The 25392-nt window shown below is 37.9% G+C and overlaps 1 protein-coding gene across 1 annotated transcript; it reads right to left on the minus strand.

The window, feature by feature from the left end:
* Positions 1-1214: 1214 nt before the first annotated feature.
* LOC113493362 (mothers against decapentaplegic homolog 6) lies at positions 1215-24687 on the minus strand. Its single transcript, XM_026871306.1, has 5 exons — positions 24089-24687; positions 13526-13579; positions 4687-4767; positions 3625-3818; positions 1215-2910 (listed from the first exon to the last, which is right to left on the minus strand). Exons 1-5 carry the CDS (start codon positions 24363-24365, stop codon positions 2566-2568), a joined length of 951 nt encoding a protein of 316 aa, XP_026727107.1. The 5' UTR covers positions 24366-24687; the 3' UTR covers positions 1215-2565.
* Between the last annotated feature and the right edge of the window lie 705 nt (positions 24688-25392).

Consider the following 25392-nt stretch of genomic DNA (forward strand, 5'->3'; position numbering starts at 1 on the left):
ATTATTAAGTACATCCAAAAGCGACAATGTAGACCAAAATGTTCATTTTATTTATTAAAATAAAAGACTATCAGTTTCTCTCCATAATTCTATCTTCAGAACAAATTTTCTGATGCCATCAATAAAATTATTTTACATATCAGTTATTATATGAAGTATAACCCCATATTTTACAGTCATATCATTACATTATATTTGTCCCGACTGCACAACTTAACCATCGATAAAGCACAGTTGCTATGTAGACTAGAATTTACTTCTTATTGTCCAACCACTTCATATAAGCGATTATACACTTAAATTCGAGGATTTATACTTGCGACACACTGAGGCGTAACGTGAAACATCCATCTTTAATTTTATTTTATGTTAAATATCCAATAATTGGACGGAATTTAAATTGAGTCCCTCTGTTTCTCCCTTTCGGAATTGGGAGAAGTGTAGATACAGTATTGATTAAGACACTTTCGTTTGTTTAAATATTATCTCTCCTTTTTATTGGAATTTGTAAGAAAGAGAGGAATGTTAAACAGAGATTATAAACTGAGAGTTAAATTAAGAAATCTTGATGTTTAAGCTAATACAGTTGTACGTTACGGCCCAGTGTGCAGCAGGCTTAACAATAAAAAATTATATATTTATATCAATGTATAGAATTCTTAGAGGCCAGTGAAATTGACTGTTACTTACTCACAAGACAGGATTACCCCATTAACTATATATTATTATTCCATTATAACACAAGGCACATTTTTATCGGTTATTAAATCTATTTAATCAATAAGATTGCACTTTTAAAGTATTATCGGCAGATCTTTATTTAACTTAAGAGTTAAAACTGCAAGCGAATATCTCCTGCTCCCATTTATCACGACTTTGATGATTTAGCTTTGTCCCTGGCGTTCGAGAACATTCTATTTGCCAATTCTGGTGGAATTTTAATTGGTGCGCAAGATCTACTACCTACTGAAGCCAACGGATTCTTGGTCCTGTCAACCGAACCGAGACAGAAATATCCAAATATTAAGAGGTTCCAAAAACGGAAGAATTAACTTTTCCTTTTGAGGTCAATAAAATGCTTTTCACACAGCCTTATTCAATGAACGAATTCTCAAATACAAAAATTGTGTCAAATCATATATCGATCACGTCTATTTTTTTGTAAAAAAAAATCATTTTGAAATTATTATCTATATCTTAAATAATTTACTTGCTAAGGTAAGGCATATTTCATAATTATAAATAATTAATTACAAATATTTATAGTACATATATGTAACATTATATATACAGTCTCGCATTGTCTTAAAGCCGAGTTTTTATACAATATGTACAGTATGAATGACTTGAATAGTCAACTATTTACATGATAAGGCCTCAGATTCGATGGTGAGGGTTCCGTGGGAAATACTGCCGTGTATCTGAGTACTCCGCAACTAAGTTGGCTAGCTCCAACTTATGAGAATATCTAAATGGCACTGCGATTACAATAATATGATATTAATGAAGTAGGGTGCCGTGATAACCACAAAAATTAAACATTATATAAAAACAGAGCTTAGTTTAGAAAATCAAGGTGTAAAACAAAGATAAATTATCTGCAAATCTCAGGGAAATTTTGAATTTTACTCTTTTAGGAATTAAAGTAACAACAGAAAGAAGTTATTTAATCACGGTACCCTGAAAATAATGAAAATGAAAACATGAAGTCGTATACAGTCCAGTATTTTTCACAAGTACCCTCAAATAACGTAGAATTAACCAACAAGCAAGGCCCCATACGCACGTTAACCAACAAAACTATTTACATTATTATGGTAAGAGTCAAAAATGACTTTAAAAAATTACGCATTCTGCCGTCTTGATACTTTAACACTAAAGTACCAAGAACTTGTATGTAGACTAGTATTTTATAAGTCTATGTAACGGCATTACAGGTATTTAAGTAACAAATACATAATGATAACAAAACATAATGTACCATTATTAACAAGAGATGTAAAAATACCGAGTGGTCGCCAACGCAACGCACTCTACACTTCAGGCCATGGAAAATGTGTCACCTGTTAAATATTATTGGCATTAAGCTTTATATAATAATGTGTATGTTTATGCTCTATTTTAAGGGAGCGAGCAGGACTCCACTATTGCTTTAATATTACCTAGATGACCGCTTCCTTCAGCGTGTATAAGGTCCAATAATAAAACTTCACTGAGTTCATTTAAAAATGTCTGCACTTCACTTATGGTCTGTTTTCCACTTAGTTCAAAATGTTTGTGAGGCTATTTGCTTTGGGTTCGACCAAGACCGTACAATTGGAACTTAAAGTCCGTCCACTTACTTAGAGCTCTCAATACAGGACTATTGCCGTTGTGGAAGCGACACGGCTCTATACGGGACGTATAGCACCGTCTCGCTTCCACAAAGGCAAAGATCCTACTTTAAGAGTTAAAAGTAAAGGTGCATGACAAATAACTGAGTATTTTGAGCTATCACAACACCTAGTACGTTAATTAAGTTTCCAAAGCAAATAGCCTCGCGAAAAGCACTGCACTCTATTAGCGTCAGCTCGGGGGCGCCAGCAGGACTTCAAGCCAGCAGGGGCACGCTGTCACGTCCCGCCGCGAGTACTTCGGGCCCCAGCCCTTCGCGAACGAGATCCTCACGGACCTGGGGTCTACGGGGCCGATGTGGGGCAACGAGACCGCTGGCGGCGGGCACGAGGGATCGAAGATGCAGAGGCAGTGGCCTGGAGCCACCCTCCACACTAACAAGGCTTTGGCAGCTGCTGCGTCTAGCGCTGGTGAGCTGACGAACACTGGCTCCTGACTCCGGTTGTAAAGCCACACGCCATCAGATTCCAGTGACAGGGTGACGCCGAGACCGATCTTTGCTCTTGTTTTTTTCACCTGAAATGATAGAAAGGGAACGTTAGCTTCTGTTCTTGCATGAAAACTTGAATAGAAATTAGATTAATAAGTATTACGGTAAATAACAGTGTTACATCGAATAAATTCTCTTTCCGTACTATGAAAAGCCAAGATATTGATTTATTTTGGTACCTATACCTACTCTTTATGCGTCATCCCTATTCCTATCCATTTCCACAAAATACAGTACAAACTTTTGCATAAACTACTTCCACATGATAATATAATTATGTACATAACACTCAAAATCAGTATAATACCGTGCTAATGTCCAACAAAGACGGCTCGTACGTGAGGTTAGGTTATCAGGGGTTATCAGTTGCCTTCCTACTCTCAATCGTAGTAGCAATCTACTTTATTGTGAATTGTAATCTGCAACGCCTCTTACAAATGCCCATTATTACTTAGATTATAAAGATTGTTAATACATTTATTTTGTGATATTTAAAACTAAACTGTGAGGTGACTAGTCATCTTTAGAAACACCTTGATCAAATCGTATTGATCGATTGAAATTCTACTGAATTAATAATTTGCCTTTAGAATTTATTTAAAGGTTTGTGTTAGTAAATCAAAACCGTTTTTCTTTGTTCCATTTCACAAACTAACAACTCCAAACGACTTTTAAAAACTTTTGATAGGAAAATAGTTTATATTGCAGCGTACTGAAGGTCTAAGTTCGTATGTCCTCACCTGCTCAGCTTGCGGTGCATCCCCCCTTTGGTCCAAGGCGTCCAAGCACAGCCCGTGCCTGCCTGACCCACAGGCGCCTCCTCCGCCTCCGAAGACGTCCACAGCCCTCACCCTGACTCCGAACTGGCGACCCACCCTCTGCGTCAGCTCCCAGTATGCAAGCCGACACCATTCTGACTCCCAGCTCTGACGTTCTGGAAAAATAGGAAAAACTTTCATTAGAGAAAAAGAAAAGATAATCTTGAGTGAAGTGGGGCTAGGTCTTTATACACGTACTAGATTTTGGTAGGTTGCCATTTTAGAACACCACCTTTGTCTTAGGAAAGCTTAGAGCTCTGTTCAAGTTTATATTGCTAAAGGATAAGTTCGATGGTACTTAATCCATTCTAACCTAACTGTGTCTGTAAACCATGTTTTATCTAACTCTGTAATTCTCTATATCTACTCTGTGCACATATTACAAAATTTAGAACTCGAACTACGACGACTAGAGTTATGTAAATCTAACTCTCCATCAAAACCTTCAAGTTTAGCATTTGAATTTGCAGTACACCATTCAAAATCCATTTATAAGTAAAGTGGTATCAAAATATCCCATTAGTAAGCAACCCACAGACCCAGTGAAATCCCATCATCGGCCAGACAGCAGCAGCGCTCCCATGCTCGTTAATAGCGGCGTGGTGTGGGGTGGCGCCGGCGTGGCGCCCGCAATCGATCGTCAAGGTTACCTCGCCATCAGACATGGGATTGGGACACCATTTAGCTAACTGGTGGTGTTTTGCGGTGGTGTAAATATCAATAATGCAAGGTCTTTTGTTTTGTTCGATACATTATTTTGTGTTTACGTTTATAAATATTAAGTTGAGTGGTACAAACTTTAATACCACTTCGCAAATATTTTGCATTCACAATGAGCCCAAGAAAATTACTCTAAAATCCATGTTATATGTCTCGTATAAAACCTTTTGATCTGAGATAATGTTTTCTTGTCTACTTTATTCAAGACCCCTGGGTTTTGTTGGTTTACAGTTAATTCTAACAAATACATGTGTTGTATCCTACCTTCACCGTCAGTAGCCAGGGACCCCGTGACAAGCCGCTCGTGGTTCGTCCTCCGTGCATCCTCTGTACTCTCTCCGTGTTCTGGGGACAACCATACAACACCATATCAATACGCTGACCAGGGCTGCAAGAGAACGAGGATCTCTTGAAGATCTTGATGACGTCACAGAATGAGTATTGGAGAATGGTGATGATTTAAAATATCGGGATATGAGGATTTTTAGTATTCTGATAGAATTTTGATCGTATAGATTTTTTTTGAAAAAAAATGTGTCTAGAAAAAGCAAAAATGATTGAGAAAAGTAAAAAAGAATTATGTTTTAGAAAGTCACGCAATATTTTTGGATAAAAGATGAATTCGATTGGCCAGGAGTGTTTTAGAATCATCTTAAAGTTTTTAATCCCAAGACGCTTTATGTTAATATTATTAATAGGACACTAGACACCTATTCTTGGCCTCTTTTCATCCGTCATATTTATTAAGCTTACTACTATTTCCCAGGCACACAAATTCATAAAACCATCTCTATAATATAATAGTCGACAATCTAATTAATATAGAATAAAGATTTTTCATATATTAATATGGAAAATTCTTGTTTCTATCAAACAAACATGTTTAGACAAGATTTTAAACTATCGAAAACAAAAAAAAATGGCTGATCGTTCCGACAGGTTTCCGAGTGACATCACGACATACGCACACATGCATGTTATAATTTATTACGTACGCGTGTCTATGTGTGAGTGATTTGGTTCTATTATGGTATAAAGCAGAGGTAGACTGTTGAGTAATTACTTTTGAACTTATTCTGAAGCGCATAAGTCAGAAAATCAATTGAAGATGTCAACACTAAGTTACTGCGTTGATCCTACCTTTTCGAGTCGCTTTTTTTTCTAAAAGCTTATAAATCTAGAAACTACAATCAGTTTTAAGTTGCCGTTAAGCCTCTGTCAGTTTAGGGTGTAAAGCAACGGTGGATTGACAATCAAGAACATAACGAAAACAAATTTCAGCTTCATTGGATTCCTAACCTACCTTTGAGAAAAGATTTCTTATGATCGTGTAGTTATATATAACAGTTCTATAAATCAAGTTAAATAAAAACCAGTTAAACTGGCAACCCTACATGATAAGACTGGCAATAAATTGTGCATTTATTTTGTACAGCATTATTTAAATTTTAATACGTTGTTTTGAGTGGGCAATGGCGCCTAGTTTGTATCTATGACTCGTTACTATTTATAAATAGGTATTACAATTATAGATTTTATCGAGTTTGCCTGTTGAGACGACTGAAACGAATATGTTTTTTTTACTTAAGATTAATCGTAGTAATCAAATATTTCTAAGTTTATTCCTAAAAATAAGTGGTAGGTACCTTTTTGCACGTAGGTATTTCACTTGTTTCTAAAATAATTAGCATCTACCAATCATCATAAAATTAAAAGAGTTTTGCTGTTCCCTACAGGGTCCTCAAATGTACATAGCTTTAACACGTTCAATACTTTGTGCTATGAATGCCATATGGGCCTCTTCATATGAAAGTTTGCAAGAGAATTAAACAAAGCGATGATTACTGGCGTAAACAGTATAAAGACAAACCTACTCCAATAATAAGAGTGACCTCTTATAAACCGCGAAGTTGAGTTGAAGATTATTAAAACCCTAAGCAACAACTCCAGTCTCATAATCCAGTATTCACAAGTCCCTTGCAATTCAAACTATGTAGTAATACAATTTGATCAATTATACATGAATAATATGTATCTAAGGTATATGTTTCTGTACATGTATAGTTTGTAAGATACGGCCGTACATTAGCATATTACCGATCAAATCAAGGTCGGATTCAAACCGAGAATAATTACGTGTTTGTTAACCACTAAGCAGTTATAGCAAAAGGATTGGAACTAGATGTAAGGAGCTTTGGAGGTTTGTAGTAGATGCAAAGAAAATAATGAAAGTTGGTAAACAATATTGAACTTTAAGCATACGATGATAGGATTAGTTTCCCAGTATCTTCAGTAAAATTAATTTGGATTTAGCTAATTTTTACAACGAAATTAAGTCTTTCAGAAATTTTATGTTGTTTTAAGTTTTCGCACCCGAATAAGGAGTGAATCTTCTATATTTTTCTTTTAAATGATCAAGAAAAGATAATGAAATTTAATATTTAGCTAATTATTCTAATATTAGATTAACGTGACTGTTTATTTAAACCTTATGTATGTAAAAGAAACCTTGCATGACGAAAACCTGTATAGCGTGTACCATTTTTATTCATAAGATGAAATCTATTATCAATTGAGTTAAGATAGAAAAATCCCAAGGTATTCTTTTCTAAATATCTTTAAAAAACCCAGTGACGCTGCTGACTGGTTTTTACTGATGACGGAGAAATTTTCATAAATAGTTTATTTCAAAATTTCAATCGTAGTCTTATTTCTTTTACTTGAATTTAACATAGTTTTTAAGTAACTAATATTCTAGACCAAATTATGTCTGAAATAAATCTTATTTATTTTATTTTATTTCAACTCTGGCAAGCAATTTACGCGCCAAGGCACCCAATCTAAAGAGGGTAGAGTCAAACCTTATTAGCGACTAGCTGCTACCCGTGACTTCGTCCGCGTGGTTAGGAAATAAGATATTTTCTCGTACTAAATCGTAGCTTATGTGTTAATCCAGGGTGTCAGCTAACTCCATACCAAATTTCATTAAAATCGGTTCAGCCGTTTTGACGTGAAGAAGTAACAATCATACACACTCACAAACTTTCGCCTTTATAATATTAGTGGGATTGATATCAACAGTCAGTTTAAACTTCTAAACACCAAGTGAACTTGGCTCTCGTTATCTAGTAAACCCATGTTTGTAGAGCCGTCCACGTGTATGGGAAGTTTACAGTAAGCCGCGCGATCCCATTCAAAACTCTACAATATTATTGTATGACTCTCTCCGCTGGTATGGATACCAGTTAGTAATCACTTCTTGTTGTATGTACTATCGGCTACATCAGGATGATAAAAGATCAGGTTATTCTAAACAAGAATGGTTCTATTGATGTGATAGATTTCAGAAAAGCTAAGTTGTTGAAACTTTTTGGTCTTCTAATTGCATTTCCTTTGCAATTTGCGAACAAAGCCATTTACCTGAGTAACTGATACCAATGCCTGCTTCTACCTATTTTATTTGAGACTTCAGAAAGTCAAAAAAACTTTCCACATTCCCTTGAGCCTAAAATCTAATCCTTTAAAAGTGATTTTGCACAACTTTTGTTTCAAAAGTTGAATGTTTTTTAACTTTCAATTTTGTTCTCTAAAAACAAATTGCTTTAAATAAAAACAACTTTAAGTAGAATCATTTCTCCATTAACGAAACACATTTAAGTAAAGTATATCAGTAACGATCTCCCACTAAATTACTTGGCAGTTAAGTCTATATAAATACTAGAAATAACTTGAGAACATTATAACTAATCTGTTCAGAAGAAAAAGTACAAAGAATTCCACAAGTATGTCTTGATGGCCGCTCGCGAGCTGGTACCACCGAATAGTTGAAAGCTCAATGACACCGCCGCGAGCCGCCTTACTGCTTACGACATCACTGACAGATATGGAATTAAGAAGATTTTCTATCTGATTTTTAGGGGGAGAATTGGTGTGGGAAAATTGGGATTGAAACAAAAGCTGTTGGAAGTAGAAAGTGTTTTACGAAAGCGTGTTAGATGTAGATAAATTCGCGTAGTTTAGAACTTATAAGGAATAGGTTCTAACTAGGATTTATTTTTCCGATTGACATTCAGAAGAAAATTTGAAGTGAAAAACTGTCAGCTGATCTTATTTTTTTAGTCTAATTTTCTGTTAATTACATTTTATACGACTTTAATATGTAACTCTCACTTATTACAAAAACAGATTAAATTATTCAAAAGCTATAAAAAAATTAACCTTTTTTATTCCCAAAGTAACACTCCGTTAGCTATCCCGTTTAAGTACGGTCCCGTCCCGTGCCCGCGTCGTGGCATCTCATGCGCCCGCGCATCTGACACACAAACGTTTTATACGGCATGTTTACAAGCCGATGCTGCGCAGTGCCGAGCGCAAGCCGATACAAACAAACAACGTGAGATGATGCAGTGGCAACACTGCTGTGCATCAATTTGTATGAAATCCTCGTTTGTAGGGCATTTTGTGTGATATGTATGATGCTATCTGATCACTAACGTACTACAATAGCTTTGCAGACTCTATCTTCTAATTTATCACATTAATTAGAATTATTTAAGATAAATACAGTAATGTTATTTTCAGTAACAGCACCGGCCTATTAAGAAAATTGCCAGAATGTTATTCGAAATTATTTTCCTCAAATATTTTATTTGACCACCATCTCTTAAACTAAGACCGTTACGTGTGAGGAAGAGAGATGCCGCTTTACGACGTGTATCGTCATCTCGCTTGCACAACTGCGACAGTCTGCCATTTAAATATCGTGGTAGGCTCCCAGATTCATCTAGAGACACTATTGTACCTAGAGTCATTATTGTAACGATATGAAAGTGCCTGGAAAACGGCCTATTTGGAATAAAAACTTTTGATTTTGTTTCCTTCGTTTTAGTTTATACCCACGTGGGAATGAACCCGCATCATTTTCCGCATAGCTGACACATGCACTGCTGTACCAATCAGAATGATTAATTTAATCATTCATTACATACACACTTATTAATAAAGTAATTGTGATTAATATAGAATTATCATTTTCGATACACTGGCGTCATAGTAACACTTTACTTCAAGTATATGACGTTAGTTGTTTCATTTGAAGTTTATAATTAGGCATGCACTTGCCAGAAGTAGATTAGTTTTCGATATCTCAGCTTGTAGTTTCAAATGTTTTATGTCATCCCATCTTTGCCAGTTTCTTTTATAGATGTAGAGATATTAAATATTTATCAAAACAGAAATACATAAGTGTACTCAAAATGCTCAAGCAACGCATGCTTACTGGGCAAAACACGTACGAAAATAAAATAAAAACGTTTTTTAACATAAAATGAAAAGTATTATCAATGAGGAAATTTTGCCACAAAGCTCTTACCTAACCCTCAAAGATGGGTGTCGTCATCTCGAGAGTTGTTAAAAAGATAGAGCTCAAAATATAACCAACTAGGTTTTAGGATCCATTGGGACTTAAGATTAATCTGCTTTCTTACTAGACTTGCCACTTCCTTCAGCAATATAATCGAGATTTTGTTAAACTATCATACATTGCTTGAATTGTAACGACTTAACAACTGTCAATGTGTCAACTCTGTCATTAAATGAGTGTTTCCAATGCAAAATGTTTGCAAAGAAAATGATAGGAAGATATAGTATTACATAAAGAGTGATAAGATTGGATCGATGCAGCTCTTTCCCTATATGTACTAAATTATCACATTTTGATGATATCTGGTTTTCACTTGTAGGTACTACATTTCTAAAATAATTTATAATTATCAACCATTTAGGCGTAAAACAAAGTATGTAATAAAAATATATTATACCACAACAAAAAGGAATATTAATTATTGATGAAGTGAGTTTTCTCCCGTGAAAATTGTGAAAGAAATAATCTAGTCGTTTGAATTCTGGCTAATGGATCTTGCATTCCTCAATTTTGGTCTATGTTTCGTGTTTTGGCTTTAAAGCAGCCAATAACCGTGAACGCTCACACACAAACTTCATAAGAAAAAGACAAATACTAGCAGTATATTTGTGTCACCGAGCGGCGCCGGCGCCGGCGGCGCCTCGATAAACGTAACGATACCGACACGATAACGTTAATGGACACACTCTTTATCACCGCACATACACAGCTACAGAATCACCATTAAACCTACCGAAAATAACCACTTCACAATCAAAAAACACACTTCACGCTCCAAAAACAAAGCCCAAAGTACGAAATATATTCTTTTTGGACACGTTCATTTTGGCCTGATAACCAAAAACACGCTTTCAAGCCTGGATATAAAGTTGAAAGTTGTTTGGTGGTCGTAATCGAGAGTTTTGAGGTATGAATGGATTCGGGGAAGTGCGGTAATGGGTCCGACCGGAATGTCAATGTCACTCCTATCTGGAAAAAGGATGGGTTGTGGTCCATTCAAAAACAGGATATCGAGGTTCAAACCGTAAGTGGTTTGATACAGCTAATGTATGCCAGCACTGATGTGACATTTGTCTTAAAATGAAGATAGAGACGTGTTTTGAGACCTTTTTGTTTTATTGTACCTACTTACTGAGGCTTCCCAACATAAAAATTTCTTTACAAATGAAGTAAGACCAGGTCAGGGTCTCACAATTGATCGAAAGTATAAAGTGAATACCAAAACAACTAGATCCTGTTTCACAAAGCATTATTACGTGTAACAACGATAGGCTAACGTCTTATACAACATCTAAACAAGTCCAAAAGTAGCATAAATAAAAACAATACAGCCAAATGCGACATCAACAGAATACTAAATGGAAACTGCGCAGGCGCCGGTGGAATGTGTCAGGCCGTCAGGCTAATGAGAGAGAGGTGCACTGTGCGCGCACTGAGGTAAAGCTGAAGTTAACTTGTACTAAAGTTATCAATCAATGGATTAAATACAGAAAACGTTTAGTATGGTGTCTAAGTTCATATTGTATACTTATGGATTATACTCAAATACTTAGAAATACTAGCTTCCGCTCTTCGTACTTTGCAGTAAAGATTACAACCAAATTTTTTATCAAATATTCAAATCATTAGGTAGTTTAAGAACCCGACCAATGTTCTTCTCAATTCTTTTTCACAAAAAGATTATCTAAATTTATTGTCGAGAAGATATCAATAAAACCAAAGACTCCCACATATTCAAACATCCAAATACTGTTGCCAAACTGGACATATCCTAAATAAAACCTTACCCTAAAAGGCAACAATGGGTATCGTCGCGACGAGCGCCAAAAGCAATGAAAAATGAGGGGGTTAGTCTGGAATCATGGAAAATCCTATGATGAACGCTGCAAGGGAATCCCGGCGATATAGAGTGGATTTCGCACCCCATGCACGCGTTCACTGGGCAGGGATTTCCGGATGACAGTATTTATAGGGTTACGCCTGCTCAATTAGTATTAGCAAGCGTGGTGCAAAATATCTAATGATCTTTGGGAACTGGTTTTTCACTGGCTTAGCTTTTACGCTACCTAAGTATTATAAAATAGTTTATTTCGAGGGTTAAAGCTAAAGTAAGTTTTGGATGATTTGTTTGAAGTATTTCGGAAGGAAGGAAAAGCATGCTATGTACGGTATTTTACATTATAATACAAAAAAAAATGTAACTCGATTCGACAATTGAATGATTGGTAAAGCTCTTTTGAATCACAGCTACTGAAACTTTGTTTCTTATGTCAAATACAAAATTATTGAACCAAAGTTCTGAAAGCACGTGCCGCTCACATTATTCAATTTTAAATCCCTATTACCGAAAATAATACGGAAACATCATCGCTAGGGTCTTTATTATAAACAAATACCCGAACGCCGCGTGGTGCCTTCAAAGGGACGGGAAAAAAATCAAAAGTCCGCTCGCTGAGCGGCGCAAGCATTAATAATGTAGTTTAAAGATGGCGATGGAATGCGCGCGCAGGCTGAGACGGTGGGGATGCGCGGGAGTCGATAGTGATGTGGAATAACTATTACATTAGAGTTTTAAGAAATAATATACGTTATATTCTTCACAACACTGATAGAAGCTTAATATGTTTTTTAAAGTAAAGTTATTTCCTTCAAAATAATGTAAGTAAATTTTCCTTAAATCATTATTTGAATAAATGATTTACGATTAAATCTCAACGCTTCCACTCCGAAGTGCATCGCCGAAAACAGAGGCTTATTATCTGGTGTGCGCAGGCGCACGACCGCAGCGGACCCCTCTCTAATAACTATAGTATTTAATTAACAGCGATAAGTATGTTTGCGAGGTTCGCGGTTATCGCCATCATTATCTGTTTGTGTGACTGTAATAACGTAAACATGTGATTTTTGTATGGCTCCGATTGCAGCTAATTATTGCGGTGAATGGAACGATTTTTCCTTGAAGTTTTTGAATGGAGTTCTGTCGAATCTTATTGATAAGGATTTTGTTTAAACTGGTTAAGTAGTTTTGAATTATATGAGTCGTTATTCTTATCAGTTTGCTCTGATTTGTAAGCTATTTTCAGACAGACCTACCAACATGTTCTACGATACTCTACTTGTGATTAAAGTTTCAAAACTATCGATAAATGTTTTTAACCTGTTTAGGCACAACACTATCCATCCCTAATTTCCAGGAAGCTGCGCGGGCGCCGCCGGTGCGGTCGGATTCCACGATCTACCGACTTTTGTCAGTGACCATCCGTGACCATGATCTATGATTTTATAATGCCCCACTATATTATATTAGGAAATCGGATCAAATATGGATGAGGAATTATGTGTTCTTAATTGTTTACAGTTAGTAGATTGATGGTCATTTTGTTTAATAAATTGGTCAAATGAAGCCCAAAATTAGTCTCTAACTTTAGATTTTAGTTCCATCCTCATTATTGGTGTAGTTTGTAAATGAAGAATTCGATTCTTTATAGTATTGACAGCTTCAAAAAGATAAACAGCAGTTTCTCTCTATTGTGCCAGCTTTAGGTGAAAATTGAAGAATTCACAATGGCCCTAAAAATACCTTGAGGGGCTCCATATTATTTGAACCCACCAATTCATATTCTTTGTTTTAACGAAAAGCTTTTCTTAAATTAATACTTAAATATATTGAAAAATAGTTACCTTTAGGTTTGAGGTCTTCCATTGCGTAACGACTGTAAGGTGGAGGAGGGGTTTCTGAAAAGAAGGAAAGTTAAGGTTAATAAATATAAAAACAGACAACACTAATGCACTAATATTTAATAGAAATACTTTATGATAAGATGTTAACATTTCTTAAGGCAAGATAAATCGCTCTAGATTCTTCACTAAACTGTGATTTACCAAAAGCATATGATAAACAGTCGCATATCGGTACAACTTGGAGCGTAATCGAAGTCCTTTATTTCTAAGACGTCAATTAAAACAGACAAGAATTACCATTCAAGTTACGTGATCAAGTTACATATCAGGTTCCCAAGACGATTCAATGGAAAATTTAAAAGAGGAATGCAAAAAATTATGTTTCTTTTTCGATCGCCACTTATCATCCGCGTTACACGTCTCGACCAAAAAATAAAAGAAATCGGTCTTAAAACAAACAACACGTAACCGGATCAGGTAAAAACGATCCCAGACCGCCCGCAATTATGTCTAACCATGGAATCGAACCACGATCACCGGCTAAATAATGACTAACCTATATTTTGACCTCATAACGACAGTTTTATGTGCCCTTCAAATCAGACACCGCTGTCATTTGGGAGGAATATGTAATTTTAGGCAATCAAAATAGTTATAGACGAAAAATTATGATGCGGCCTCAGTTCTTCAAAGAACGTTATTTCGATGAATAATTTTCAGACTCAATAAGTATATGTCGAGACAACCAGGAAAGAATACAGTTGCCAAAATAACGTAAAATAATGTCGTTTGAATCCGGAACGCGATCTATTCCATTTACGAACAAACAGGCACGCGCTATTGGTCATTTAGAATTTCGAACGCCATTAGTATTTTCGAATTCCGAATGTGAATTGTGCAATTGTCATTTGCAATTCGGCGCCAGCCTGCGTCGGACGTGTCAACATTGTTTTTCAACTGAATCGATGCCGCTGGACATTTTGAATACAAATTATATACGAACATTATTATCAGTGAATTCGTTTTGATTTTATGATGTATAGTAAGCGCGCCGTTCCCCGAAGTGTTTAACGGCGTTTGTACAAGAAATTTCAAAACAATCGTCAATGCATGCACCTGCATATCGAATGGATGATAAAACTTGGAATTTTGGAAGATGACACATAAATCATGTGGGAATTTTATTAGATTTTTATTACGTGGTACAATCGTTAAACGCACTTAAATCCATTTTATTTTATCAAAACGGCACGATTTGCTGACAGCTACATGGATTCAAAACATTTGTCGAAGGCATCTCGAATAAGATGACTAGGAATCTTACAGTGTTATGAATATTATTGTGTGAGTCACATGTTTTCAACGCGCTCCCGACACATTGCAGCTGAAAAAAAAGAGTAAGCAATGCAAAAGTAAATGACCCTAAACGCTTAGCGTAGCATCTAGCAGATATAAATACTATCGTTGTTGAACTTTACGTCCATACGAGTGCGCGCGAGGACAACCTTGCCCCCAACGACTAGCCAAAACAAGCCCTAATCTATTGCAATAAAACTGATATTCAAATCACCGAGAACAGCGATATATCACCTTTTGGCAATAACAAACTATCACATATTAATATATAGAGAGTGGCGTGACTGAAATTACTTTTACAACCGTTACGTCATAAACACCATAAATTATTAATGAAAAAAAGACTCTGTCATGACCGATATAGAGTGCAGTTTCCTAACAGCTTTAATTAGAAATCATTAGTTCGTTTGCTTCGAAGCTTAAACTTGCTGCGAGTGCAAATTGATTAATATCGAATGTCGAGGGGCGAAGGTTTAGATTTCAGTGTGACGTGGTGGTGTATCGTGTTTCAATTATTGAAGGGATCCGTTAATGAAGAATGGATCCTGTACGAATTTAGATAGGGTTTAATTTTGATGTGCGCTAGATGGAATGCCGTCCGATGAGGTAGATAAGTATTACGGTAGGCGCGTATGGAGGCCCGGCATGTGTAATTAATCTAAACATTCAATCTATAGCAATAAATACCGTAGGTTGTCAGTTTGTCCTTCGATTACTATGTAACTGGCGAACCGGTCAGCCTGGCCGGCTCCCTTGGCGTCAATTGCTCTATTGATAGTATATACTGCACCTAGCACGGCAGCGATAATAAATATCAAAAAATTTATTCAATTGCTTTGATCAGTGCAGGACAGTTAGCCTATTAAATGGTACAGTTATTGATAAGCCTGTTTTCTTAGTTTATTGCAATAGCTAACAACTTTATGCCGGCTAGACGGCTATGTGAAGTGATGTTTATTTCCACACTTTAGCCGGTCATAAAATCAATCTAGGTAATCTGAAGTTGCGGCAATATCCACCGACACCATGAGGCTTCGGAAATATTTGGAATTCCGAATAACTTGCGAGATAAATTAGGTCTAGAACTAAACAAGTCGTAACACTAAATATTGTTGATGTCCAATTAATCAAACATTCCATAAAAGTAAAAACTGTGCAACCAAATAAATCAGAAACAAGTATAGAAATAGAGTGGAACGATTTATAAGTGTTGTACAATCGAGTAGCGTACATGGGCTGCCAACGCGGCGGCGCCGGCGCACCGCTCCACCAAATTGTAAATATGCACTGATTCATAGTTATGTTTAGAAAATTATTGACTGTGTTATTGCGGAATTTATAAATTCCTATATTTGTTTTTGGAAAAATGATTTTCGTTAAAATAAATTTTCAAGACAACAACGTGTAATAGGATTGCTTTTAAAAATGGAAATCAGGATTTTACAGAATCTTTGCATCTTCTGAGCTTAAAATAATTTAGGACTTGGAATTTTCATTTTTACTCTAAAACTTTTTAGATTTCCATCTTGTTTCCTCCCAATACGAATGTTTTTTTTTTTAATTTTCACAAAAAGTCAAATAGTTCTTAGTCTTCCGCTACAGTACGTCACAAGCTTGGCCTAAATATTGTAGCAAATGATACAATCACACTTAAACATGCTAAATGAATGTTTCCTGCGTTTAACACATCTTATAATAGTTATCTTACAGTCGTGAGAACTCTTCATGAAATTCCTAGTAAACGCTTTAGCTTTGTAAAGAAACTAGATTTTACCGGAACAGACTACTTAGGGAACTACCGTACTGTTTAAATTTAATAAAAGCCTAGAAAAGTGTTTTGTTAGGACAGGTCTTAGAGGAATCTGGAAGAACTCCTAAAAATCTACATGAGACTAAATTCAGATTATTTCATCTGAAGGAACTTTAAAACTACGCTAGCTACGTTGTCTACTACAACAAAAGAAAATAAACCGTACACGCTGCCAAAGTGCGAGGGCCGCCGGGAAGGTGTGTGTCAATTCCCATGAGCAGAGAATACGCCCATGTTGACCGAATGTCTTGCATTCCTCATCACGCAGCGACCAAATGACATCGGCCGCCGCTGACGTGCCATTGCTAAATTAATTGCACCTATTTGTTTTCCCTTTCAAACTTTTATAATTAGGATTTTAAACTTCGAACGGAGCACCTCGCTTGTTTGGCTTTCCGTGTTATGATGTCACAACCAGAATTATATTTTGTCAGTAACAAGTACCATCGCATCGAGAAGCGCATACGCATACGATGCCGCCTTAATTACAAATAACTCTGCTAAATTGTGTTGTAAGAGTATTGTAGAAAAGTATACATTGTTTACATTGATAAACAGACAGGAATTACGAATCTAGTTCTATTACTTGAGAAATCTAAATCGAAAACAATAAACAATCAATAAATCCACTTTAATACACCATAAATCTGCCAGAAAACTGTGGAAACGCGTCACGGCGCACCATCACGTAGCCGTCTCAAGGACGAAGCCACGCGCGTGAACATTCCCGGGGCACATCGTGAACTCCAACTCTATTATGAGGTCGCATAACCCCGCTGAGATTTATAAAAGTAATAAAATAGCACCCAACGAACAAACGACAGATTTAGGTTGAAATCATTAAAGCAAAGAGGCCAAGATCATTAAGACCAAGACGCACATTTTCGAAAATGGTAGTAAAAACTTAAGGATAATGGCAAAATCGCTCAAAAAGTAACAATAATCTCTCTAAAAGATTGATGGCCATGTTTTTATTTAACTTGCATTCAATTTAAGTCACACAGTTTAGAAGAATTTAGGGTCCTAACCTAGCAACAAAAGTCTAAAATTCAAAAAAAATACGCACGGAACGTGGCGCGCGCGCGTGTGAATCGACGAAAATAGCCCGCCCGAATTATAACAAGTCGGATGGCGCCTCCGACGGCGCCGGGCGGCCGCACGTCGCTGCACCCACGCGGAGACGATAGGATAAACCCTAGATATACCATCGGCACACCAAGGTTTTTTGAAAGTTTTGTCATTGCTAGCCCTTGAACGACTAAGGGCAGTTAACATTAAAATTAAACACACTTCCTGGTTAACTATTTTTACATTTCTATTCGTAGATGACATTTCACAATTCGCAACAGAAAATAACTTTTAGCGCATGATGTCTTGAAGTTTAAATATCCGTAAAACAGGAATAAAACTAAAATAATCACTTAGTAAACAAAACTCAAACTAGATGGCGTTCTTGGGCATTGACGTAAGATGTCATCATGAACCTTGGTTGTCGGCGCTAGGCAGGACCGGAAGGCAATGACGTACAAACAATACGAGGTGAATTTATATGATGCAAATCGTCGGGTGTTGATTGATCGGTAAAATTATATGCAGATTCAGCCAATTGTAGAATGGACACGTGCTGAGCTTAACAATCAAGGCACATAGACATAATAGCGGTAGGAAATATCATCGCGATTCGCGAAATGTACTCAAATAAAAAGTAGATTGCAATAGCCATAAATCTAGATACGGTTGACGTCAATAATCAAACTTGAATTTGACAAGGTGGGATTGAAGTGCCTCGGTCACAATCAAGGCTCCATTCGAATGTAGAAAATGCCAAAATTCGCGCTGATGATAATGTTGTTTCGCCTTAACCGGACTTAATTTATGAATTAAAGAATTACATTATAATAAACGTAGAGCTATTAATAACAATATAATTTCAATCAGAAGGAAAATAAATTTACAATGACAACTAAAATAAACACAGTAAATTGTAACACAAAATAAAAAATGAAACATGTCTGTAAGAACATCAAAAGTTCAAAGGGCTTTGATTGGTTGGAAAACAAATTATACCCAATTAAAGCGATCGGATCTATAGTCGTCATATGAGTTAGTTTACATATTAAACCATCGGCACTTCTGATGATATAATTAACGCTCATTAGTAAAACATAAAACGTAAAGTTAAACAGCAACATTCATTGGAATGGTAACGTGAGAGAACTTCCAAGGTTTATGCTATTTCATCATCAGGTTCACGGGTTGATGGTTCTTTTTAACTTAGGTCTTTGGTAAAATGCTGAAAATCAAAAAAATCTCAACCATTTTTAAGATTTGTAATGATTGGCATCTGCATCCCTAACAGCTTGGCAAAAAAGTATTCAAAATTCTCCATTTGATTTTTATTTGATGATGAAAATATTCGAGAGGAAACAGGTGTTCGGGAAATTAATATATGGACACTTAATAAGCTTTATTCAAAAATAATTTGATTCCAATATATTATACTCAATTGGTAACGGTTCATCTAATCCCCAAAAAGGCCTCTCCTAAGCGATAACCTGCCGTGCCGACGAAATTCTCGTAACATTACGAAAAATTTATTAGTGTGACTCAAATATCTATCACCAACTACTATAAAATTATCTTCTATCTAGTCTTCGGACACCTTAAAACTGATTCACAGATGAATTATAGATTTTGCCGGAACTAAGTGTAAGCTCCAGTCAAGCAACACGTTCAACCCAACGTGATCACTGCGGCCAAACGGCAAAAATTTCTTCTTAAATTACATACAACTGTTTGTGAATACATTATGTATTCAGAATTTAAAATTGCCAAAATAATTATGACACAAACCAGCAATTTCGTATGAGAAATTTCAGTGAAATTAACGATTTCTTACTGAAAAACGTAAAATTCTAAGTGGCCATTATAATAAGTAATTAAAAAATCAACACTGAAACATGTAAATTGGTCAAAAGACCTCCTAACAAGCAGTGAAATGAGCGATCGGCAACACGTCGCGGCTCGCTCCGGTACGTGCAGGTAATAAAAGACGACAATTTTTCCAGTTTCGCAAGAGCCGCCGCCGGGAGCGACCGGTTCTGTCACAGGTGCCGCCAGTCAATGGGCTATTCTGTGACACAGTCTGCGAATGCGTACTTAAATCGATAATATCAAATCGGAAAGCAAACTCGAATAAGATTAATTACATTTACTGATCGCCGATCTATAAAATGTATATCCAAGCGCCACTCGTTGCGCTACTAAAAGCTTCATTGTATAAGTGTACTAAATGTACTACCGTATAAACAATTCTCTATAGAAGGCCACAAAAGCGTTAGCTGTAAACGACTTCTTTTAATGCAAGCTATTCTCAGGCGAGCATAATAAGAGAACCATTCACAAATTCAACAAAGCAACCCAAAAACATGACCAGACTACAATAAAACGAGAAAAAAACCGATCACGAAAATCGAGTTGAGCTTACGCAGTGCGGCGGGCGTACCTGCGCCGGCGCAGGCGAGGCGCGCCCTCCCCGCCCGCGCGGCCCCCGCCTGCGCGGCGCGACACGGCGCCGGCGCCAGTCAGCCGACAAGCAATTATGGCTAAATAAATATCGGCCATGCCGCCGCCTCCGACGCGTCGCTAACATCAACAGATGGATTCTCATACTGCTATCTAGACGACATCATTAAATTTTGGACCCCACTTGTAATGGCCCGGTGAAATGGCGTGTGGGCACCAAATTATTTGTAAATGGTAGTTAGAATTCTCCGCTAATGTTTGTACGTCGTGTGGATGTGGGTTTAATTGCCGGATGTGGGTGACTGATTTCCGTAATGGGCATGAGATGACAGGCGTGCGGATCGTCACGGTGAACGTGCCCAAGCAGTCGCGAGTTCGTGGCAATCTTTGATCCTGTGAGGCGGCGGCGTCGCGTCGACGCCTGCGCTCGATAAGATAAGAGCCCTCTCGTCCCATCAGAAGGCGCTCGGAAAGCGCCGGCTCGCACAAAAACATTTACAAATAGACGCATGCCTGCGCGCCTTGATTGCCGGTGATTGACCAACACGCGCCCAAATGTCGCCACAAGATTGATCTGCGAAAATAATCTAGACTGGACAAGGATTTCCTGTTCGTCCTGTCCGACAAAAAACAAGTCTCGACAGACAAACCAAAAAAGTGATGAATCAAACTGAGCAGGTGTACGACAGTAAACATATTGATGATTAAATTTACGATGAGCCGTATTACGATCCGCGAGATCGTAAAACTGAAATCATTACCCGTACTGCTGGAGCTTATAGAATAGGTTCACAAAATTAAGTAAATAATGTTAATGAAATATTGGAGAATGCTGAAAAAATGCTAAGTAGCAATAGAATCGAATTAGAAATACACTAAAATAAACGGGAACTATTGATAGTTACCTCGGTTGGCAATGGGCACACAAATCAAATGTGCGACGAATAATGGCGACTATATTTAGTGTGTGCTGATGGGAACATGGCGGGAAAGTTTACAAAAACACTGGCGTCGCAAACTTGTCGCGACACACCGTGAAAAAAAGTTCACCTGCATTCGTACCGTCTGTTTGGGACCTAATGGAGCCAGGTGGCTCTACTGCCACTAAACGATATCTCTTCATTAATTTAAAACGCAAGAAATGAAAACAAAACTGAGAAAGATATTTAGAATGTCGATTATAAACATTTTACAAACATTATACGAATTTAAACAATTTCGCGGATGTTAGTGAAACTTGTAACACGATGGAAACATATATTTTTCGCTCTCGAAATGAATTTATTTCCAGTCTAGACATTTAACGTTTTATAAAATTCCAAGTGTGTGGAAGTATCGTGGCTAGTCTTACACATGCACTTAAAATAGACCATAAATCAAGGATAGAGTGAGTACCAAGGTTGTGTAATGGAATAATTTAGTAAATTACTAAACCTGCAATGCTTGTACGAAGCTGATTCGACCAATTTGATGTCCATTTAAGGCTATTCCGCAGCGAAAGTGAATGGCAAAAGGACTAGTGCTCAGATCTATATCGTGTTAGTCATGTTTTGATGTAACCTGGAACATTTCTTAATCACCACTTAAGATTGAATTAATTCAGCACGATTCTGAAGCAATTTCTAATACGACAGATGTAGTATTTATGTAGTTTAATAAATAATTGGGTAGTTTAAAGCGTGTAACAAAAATGTTCTCTTAACTTAGTTTCTTAAAAGTTTTCATCAACAACGTTTGTAATTACTTCTCCACTGGCAGCTTTATTCATAGAGCGTTTCGACTATTCATCAAGAAGTTCCAATGTAGGCAGATAATAGACGGTAAACTTTAAAACAAATGTTGCCATCATCATAATTTTCAAATAACCATACATTTGTTGGCAGCTGTCATCTGGTACCCAAGTTAGGGTCATACAAGCTGGCAGTCAGGTCTCCTCATAAGGAAACATAAATATTCATATTTTTAGATGGCTTTCTTCTTAATTAATATGCTAACAGGCATTGTGAGTACACCCACGGCTAGTGAGAAGTATGAGGTGGGCGTCGATGTTAAGTAGGCGACGGGCTGCGCGTGAGCCGATGTCATGGTCACTCATTAGTTTGGAAACATGAGTGAATCTCTGTTACTTAACTCGCCCATTTTGGTGTGGTTTTATTTGAATGTGTTGAGGTGCCTGAGATATGGGCAGAAGAGTTTTGGGAATATTTGGCAAGTTCTGGAGGAAATACACAAGATAGAATTTCTTTGTGCTTCATTGAAGTGCATAGTTCGTGTGATTATGATCTCCCATTATGTGACAATTGTGACAAGCTGGTGTTGATGTTTTGAGACTGAAACCAGTAGGTATGTTATCTAGATAAGGCAAATGCCTAGCTTAGGTGGGGTGATTAGTACTTTAAACAAGAAAACTGATATCTACTTTTTATCCATGTGTATAGTGGACTGGACGAACAGTGATATAGTTTACTGGTAAATAAAATTACTTGTCCTAAATTACAAGTAGCATATTTCTAACTGAATTCTTAGCAGATTGGGAGGAACCACAAAAGTCGGTACCTATCTCAACGACTCACAAATAATTATAAAAGATAAGAGAAGCTCTAAAAACAAGTTATGTTCACATCTAAATTAAGACGCGATTAGGTAAAAAGGAAATTTACATAAATTATAAGTAAAGTGACATCACGAAAGTGATTGTCAAGTGTCTGTGTAGAAACAGGCCGTAAATTTGATCACGCCCAAGTGTCGCCGATGATATCATGAGCAAGGGTCATGCCTACGACCTCAGGAAGCGCCGGGCGCCGGAATGTAGCTATTTACCTAACAAAGGCTGACGGCGGTAGCGCCATTGCCTGACGAATTAAAAAGTTAACGGGCTGCGCGCGCCGAGCGTCGCGGCACGCCGGCGCCGGCGACTCGACCTTGTCTACTTATCGCGAACGACTGACCCTCGCGCGGCAGATTAGGAGCGCGTCTCACACCCCGACAACAGAGAGCCCGGCTGCGACCACGCTGCAGGGAAGCTTCATCACAACTCATAATAAATATACGAACATACTTCTTCAAACGAACATCTCAACACTTCGGGTTACATGATGCATGTCGATCCTATCAGTCACTGTGATTAATATTAGTCCGAATGTGTAACAGAGGACGAGTAACGATACAACGTTGAAAGAAAGTGTTGACCTTTGAAATTTCATACAACAAATCCAAGAAACTACCGCTGATGTCACAGCTATAAATAGACTGGCCAAGACTTATGTTTACACTAACAATCTAATGTAGGGATGGTGTTGTATATCGTACTTATGTCAAACACCGGTGGAGTGCGGAGTGTGTGACCAGCGACCGCCGCCTGACGTCACTGCCAACGTAACTATAGATACAGAAACAAACAGTAGCGATAATACACTGATAACGATTCGCACTGATAAATAGGTGCAACCCGCGTGAACGATGCTTCCAACCACTACCAATTATACGGATTTAAAGAAACCAGACTCAGTATCTGAGATACGCACTCATGAGTACACGATATTAACCAGAACACTGCTACTACTACATAGTAAAGACACTCGCTACATAATGAATACTACACATCTAGGTTATGTTAGGTTAGATGAGGTTAGGTCGAATTAGAAATGTTTCGGCGCCGAAAACATTCAACTGACTCGGTCCGTCGACGTTCTTGATTCAAATCACAACCGGCGGTAAACATTCATTCCGTTTGATCATCCATTCACACGAAGAGGGCAAGCGAGCACGTTCACCATACAGCATAGGAACACTGAGCCTGAGATCGGCAAGACATCGATGTTTACTTCATGCACTTGTTGCGCAGGTCAACGTCCTGATCACGTCACACATACCGGGCTTGCAGAGGCGGCTCCAGTGGTACGGGTTGCAGCAGTCCTGGTCGGCGCAGAGCGGCAGCCGCCGCAGCTCGCTGGAGTCTCGCAGGTCGGGGAACCTGAAGGCGCGGGTGACGGCGAGCCGGAGTTGTGAGGCGGCGTGACCGGCCGGCACGCACTCCCCGCCGGCGGCGCCCGCGTCCAACGCCCTCGCGAGCCGCCGCAGCTGGTCGTCCGGCAAGGAAGGCGCGCCGGCCGCCGCCAGCCGCCGCCGCAGCGCGCGTCTCCGGAACATCACATGCCGACGACGGGGTCACAAGTCGCGCGGCCGTTCGCGCCACGCGACACACTCACGCTGGCGGCACGTCATAGCTCGCCGCGTGCGGGCACTCGACTGACGGACATAACGCTCCGCCGGCTAGTGCAGTGACGCGGCCTTGTGTGCAACACTACAATATTATTTACCCCGATATTTGTTCCACGAATAATTAATTATGCTAAAGATAGTTAAGGAAGCAAAACGCGTTAAGTTAAAGTGTTTCAAAAAATACAAATCACCCCTGGCAGATTTTATAATTTATTGCAGATTTATCCATAAAAAGATGCGTCATGTTCGGCACACTCATTTACGTCCTAACTATAACTGCACTACTATTATTTATACTTATTGATTGATAATTTCTAAAAAAAATCTTAAAAAAAAGATTTGAAGATAGTTTGTATTACATTTAAATCATTTTTAAGTCTACAAAAATCTCCCACGGTCATCTTCCCCTACTCAAATTACCCACAAACTGGGTAATTTGTCCGCAGCGTCAATTCCGCGCGGTTGTGCGGGCGGCGCGGGCGGGGGGCGCGGCTGGCGCCACCGGCGGCGTCAGGTGCGCGCGCGTGTGTGCGTGCGGCGCCACCGAACACAGACGAACGCCCGCCCGAACTTACAGACATGACTTACATTGTAGGCAACATTGTTTGACTAGTGGAAGTACGTACTCATGCCTCTCAGAGGCTAGAGCAGCTGCATGCGGTAAAGTCGCGTATTAAATTGACTTGCGTAGTGACTGCTGCGAATACCTCCTACATTCAAAGATAAGCTAAACATTATCATCGTACTGTCCGTTACAAAAATACAATGCATAGTGATAGAGCAATTATGAATTTATTCCGCAATTATGTTAATCTATCTAGATAACCTACTACTATGGAATTTTATCTTAAGAATTGTGCATTACTGAAGTACCTAAATATTTGTTTCAATTTCAAAGTTCATTACTTATTATGTGTCAATTTAAAGAGTAAGAAACAAATAACTAAAACGACGA

Source organism: Trichoplusia ni, chromosome 4, assembly GCF_003590095.1.
Source record: "Trichoplusia ni isolate ovarian cell line Hi5 chromosome 4, tn1, whole genome shotgun sequence".
NCBI classification, from domain to species: domain Eukaryota; kingdom Metazoa; phylum Arthropoda; class Insecta; order Lepidoptera; family Noctuidae; genus Trichoplusia; species Trichoplusia ni.

What these genes read in the sequence shown, in the direction of transcription:
- LOC113493362 (XM_026871306.1), bottom strand. Translation starts at nt 24,365, where the DNA reads ATGTTCCGGAGACGCGCGCTGCGGCGGCGGCTGGCGGCGGCCGGCGCG. An exon ending in CCTGGCTACTGACGGTGAAG is followed by an intron (nt 3,819 to 4,686) that starts GTAGGATACAAC and finishes CTATTTTTCCAG; the next exon opens with AACGTCAGAGCTGGGAGTCA. An exon ending in ATGCACCGCAAGCTGAGCAG is followed by an intron (nt 2,911 to 3,624) that starts GTGAGGACATAC and finishes CTATCATTTCAG; the next exon opens with GTGAAAAAAACAAGAGCAAA.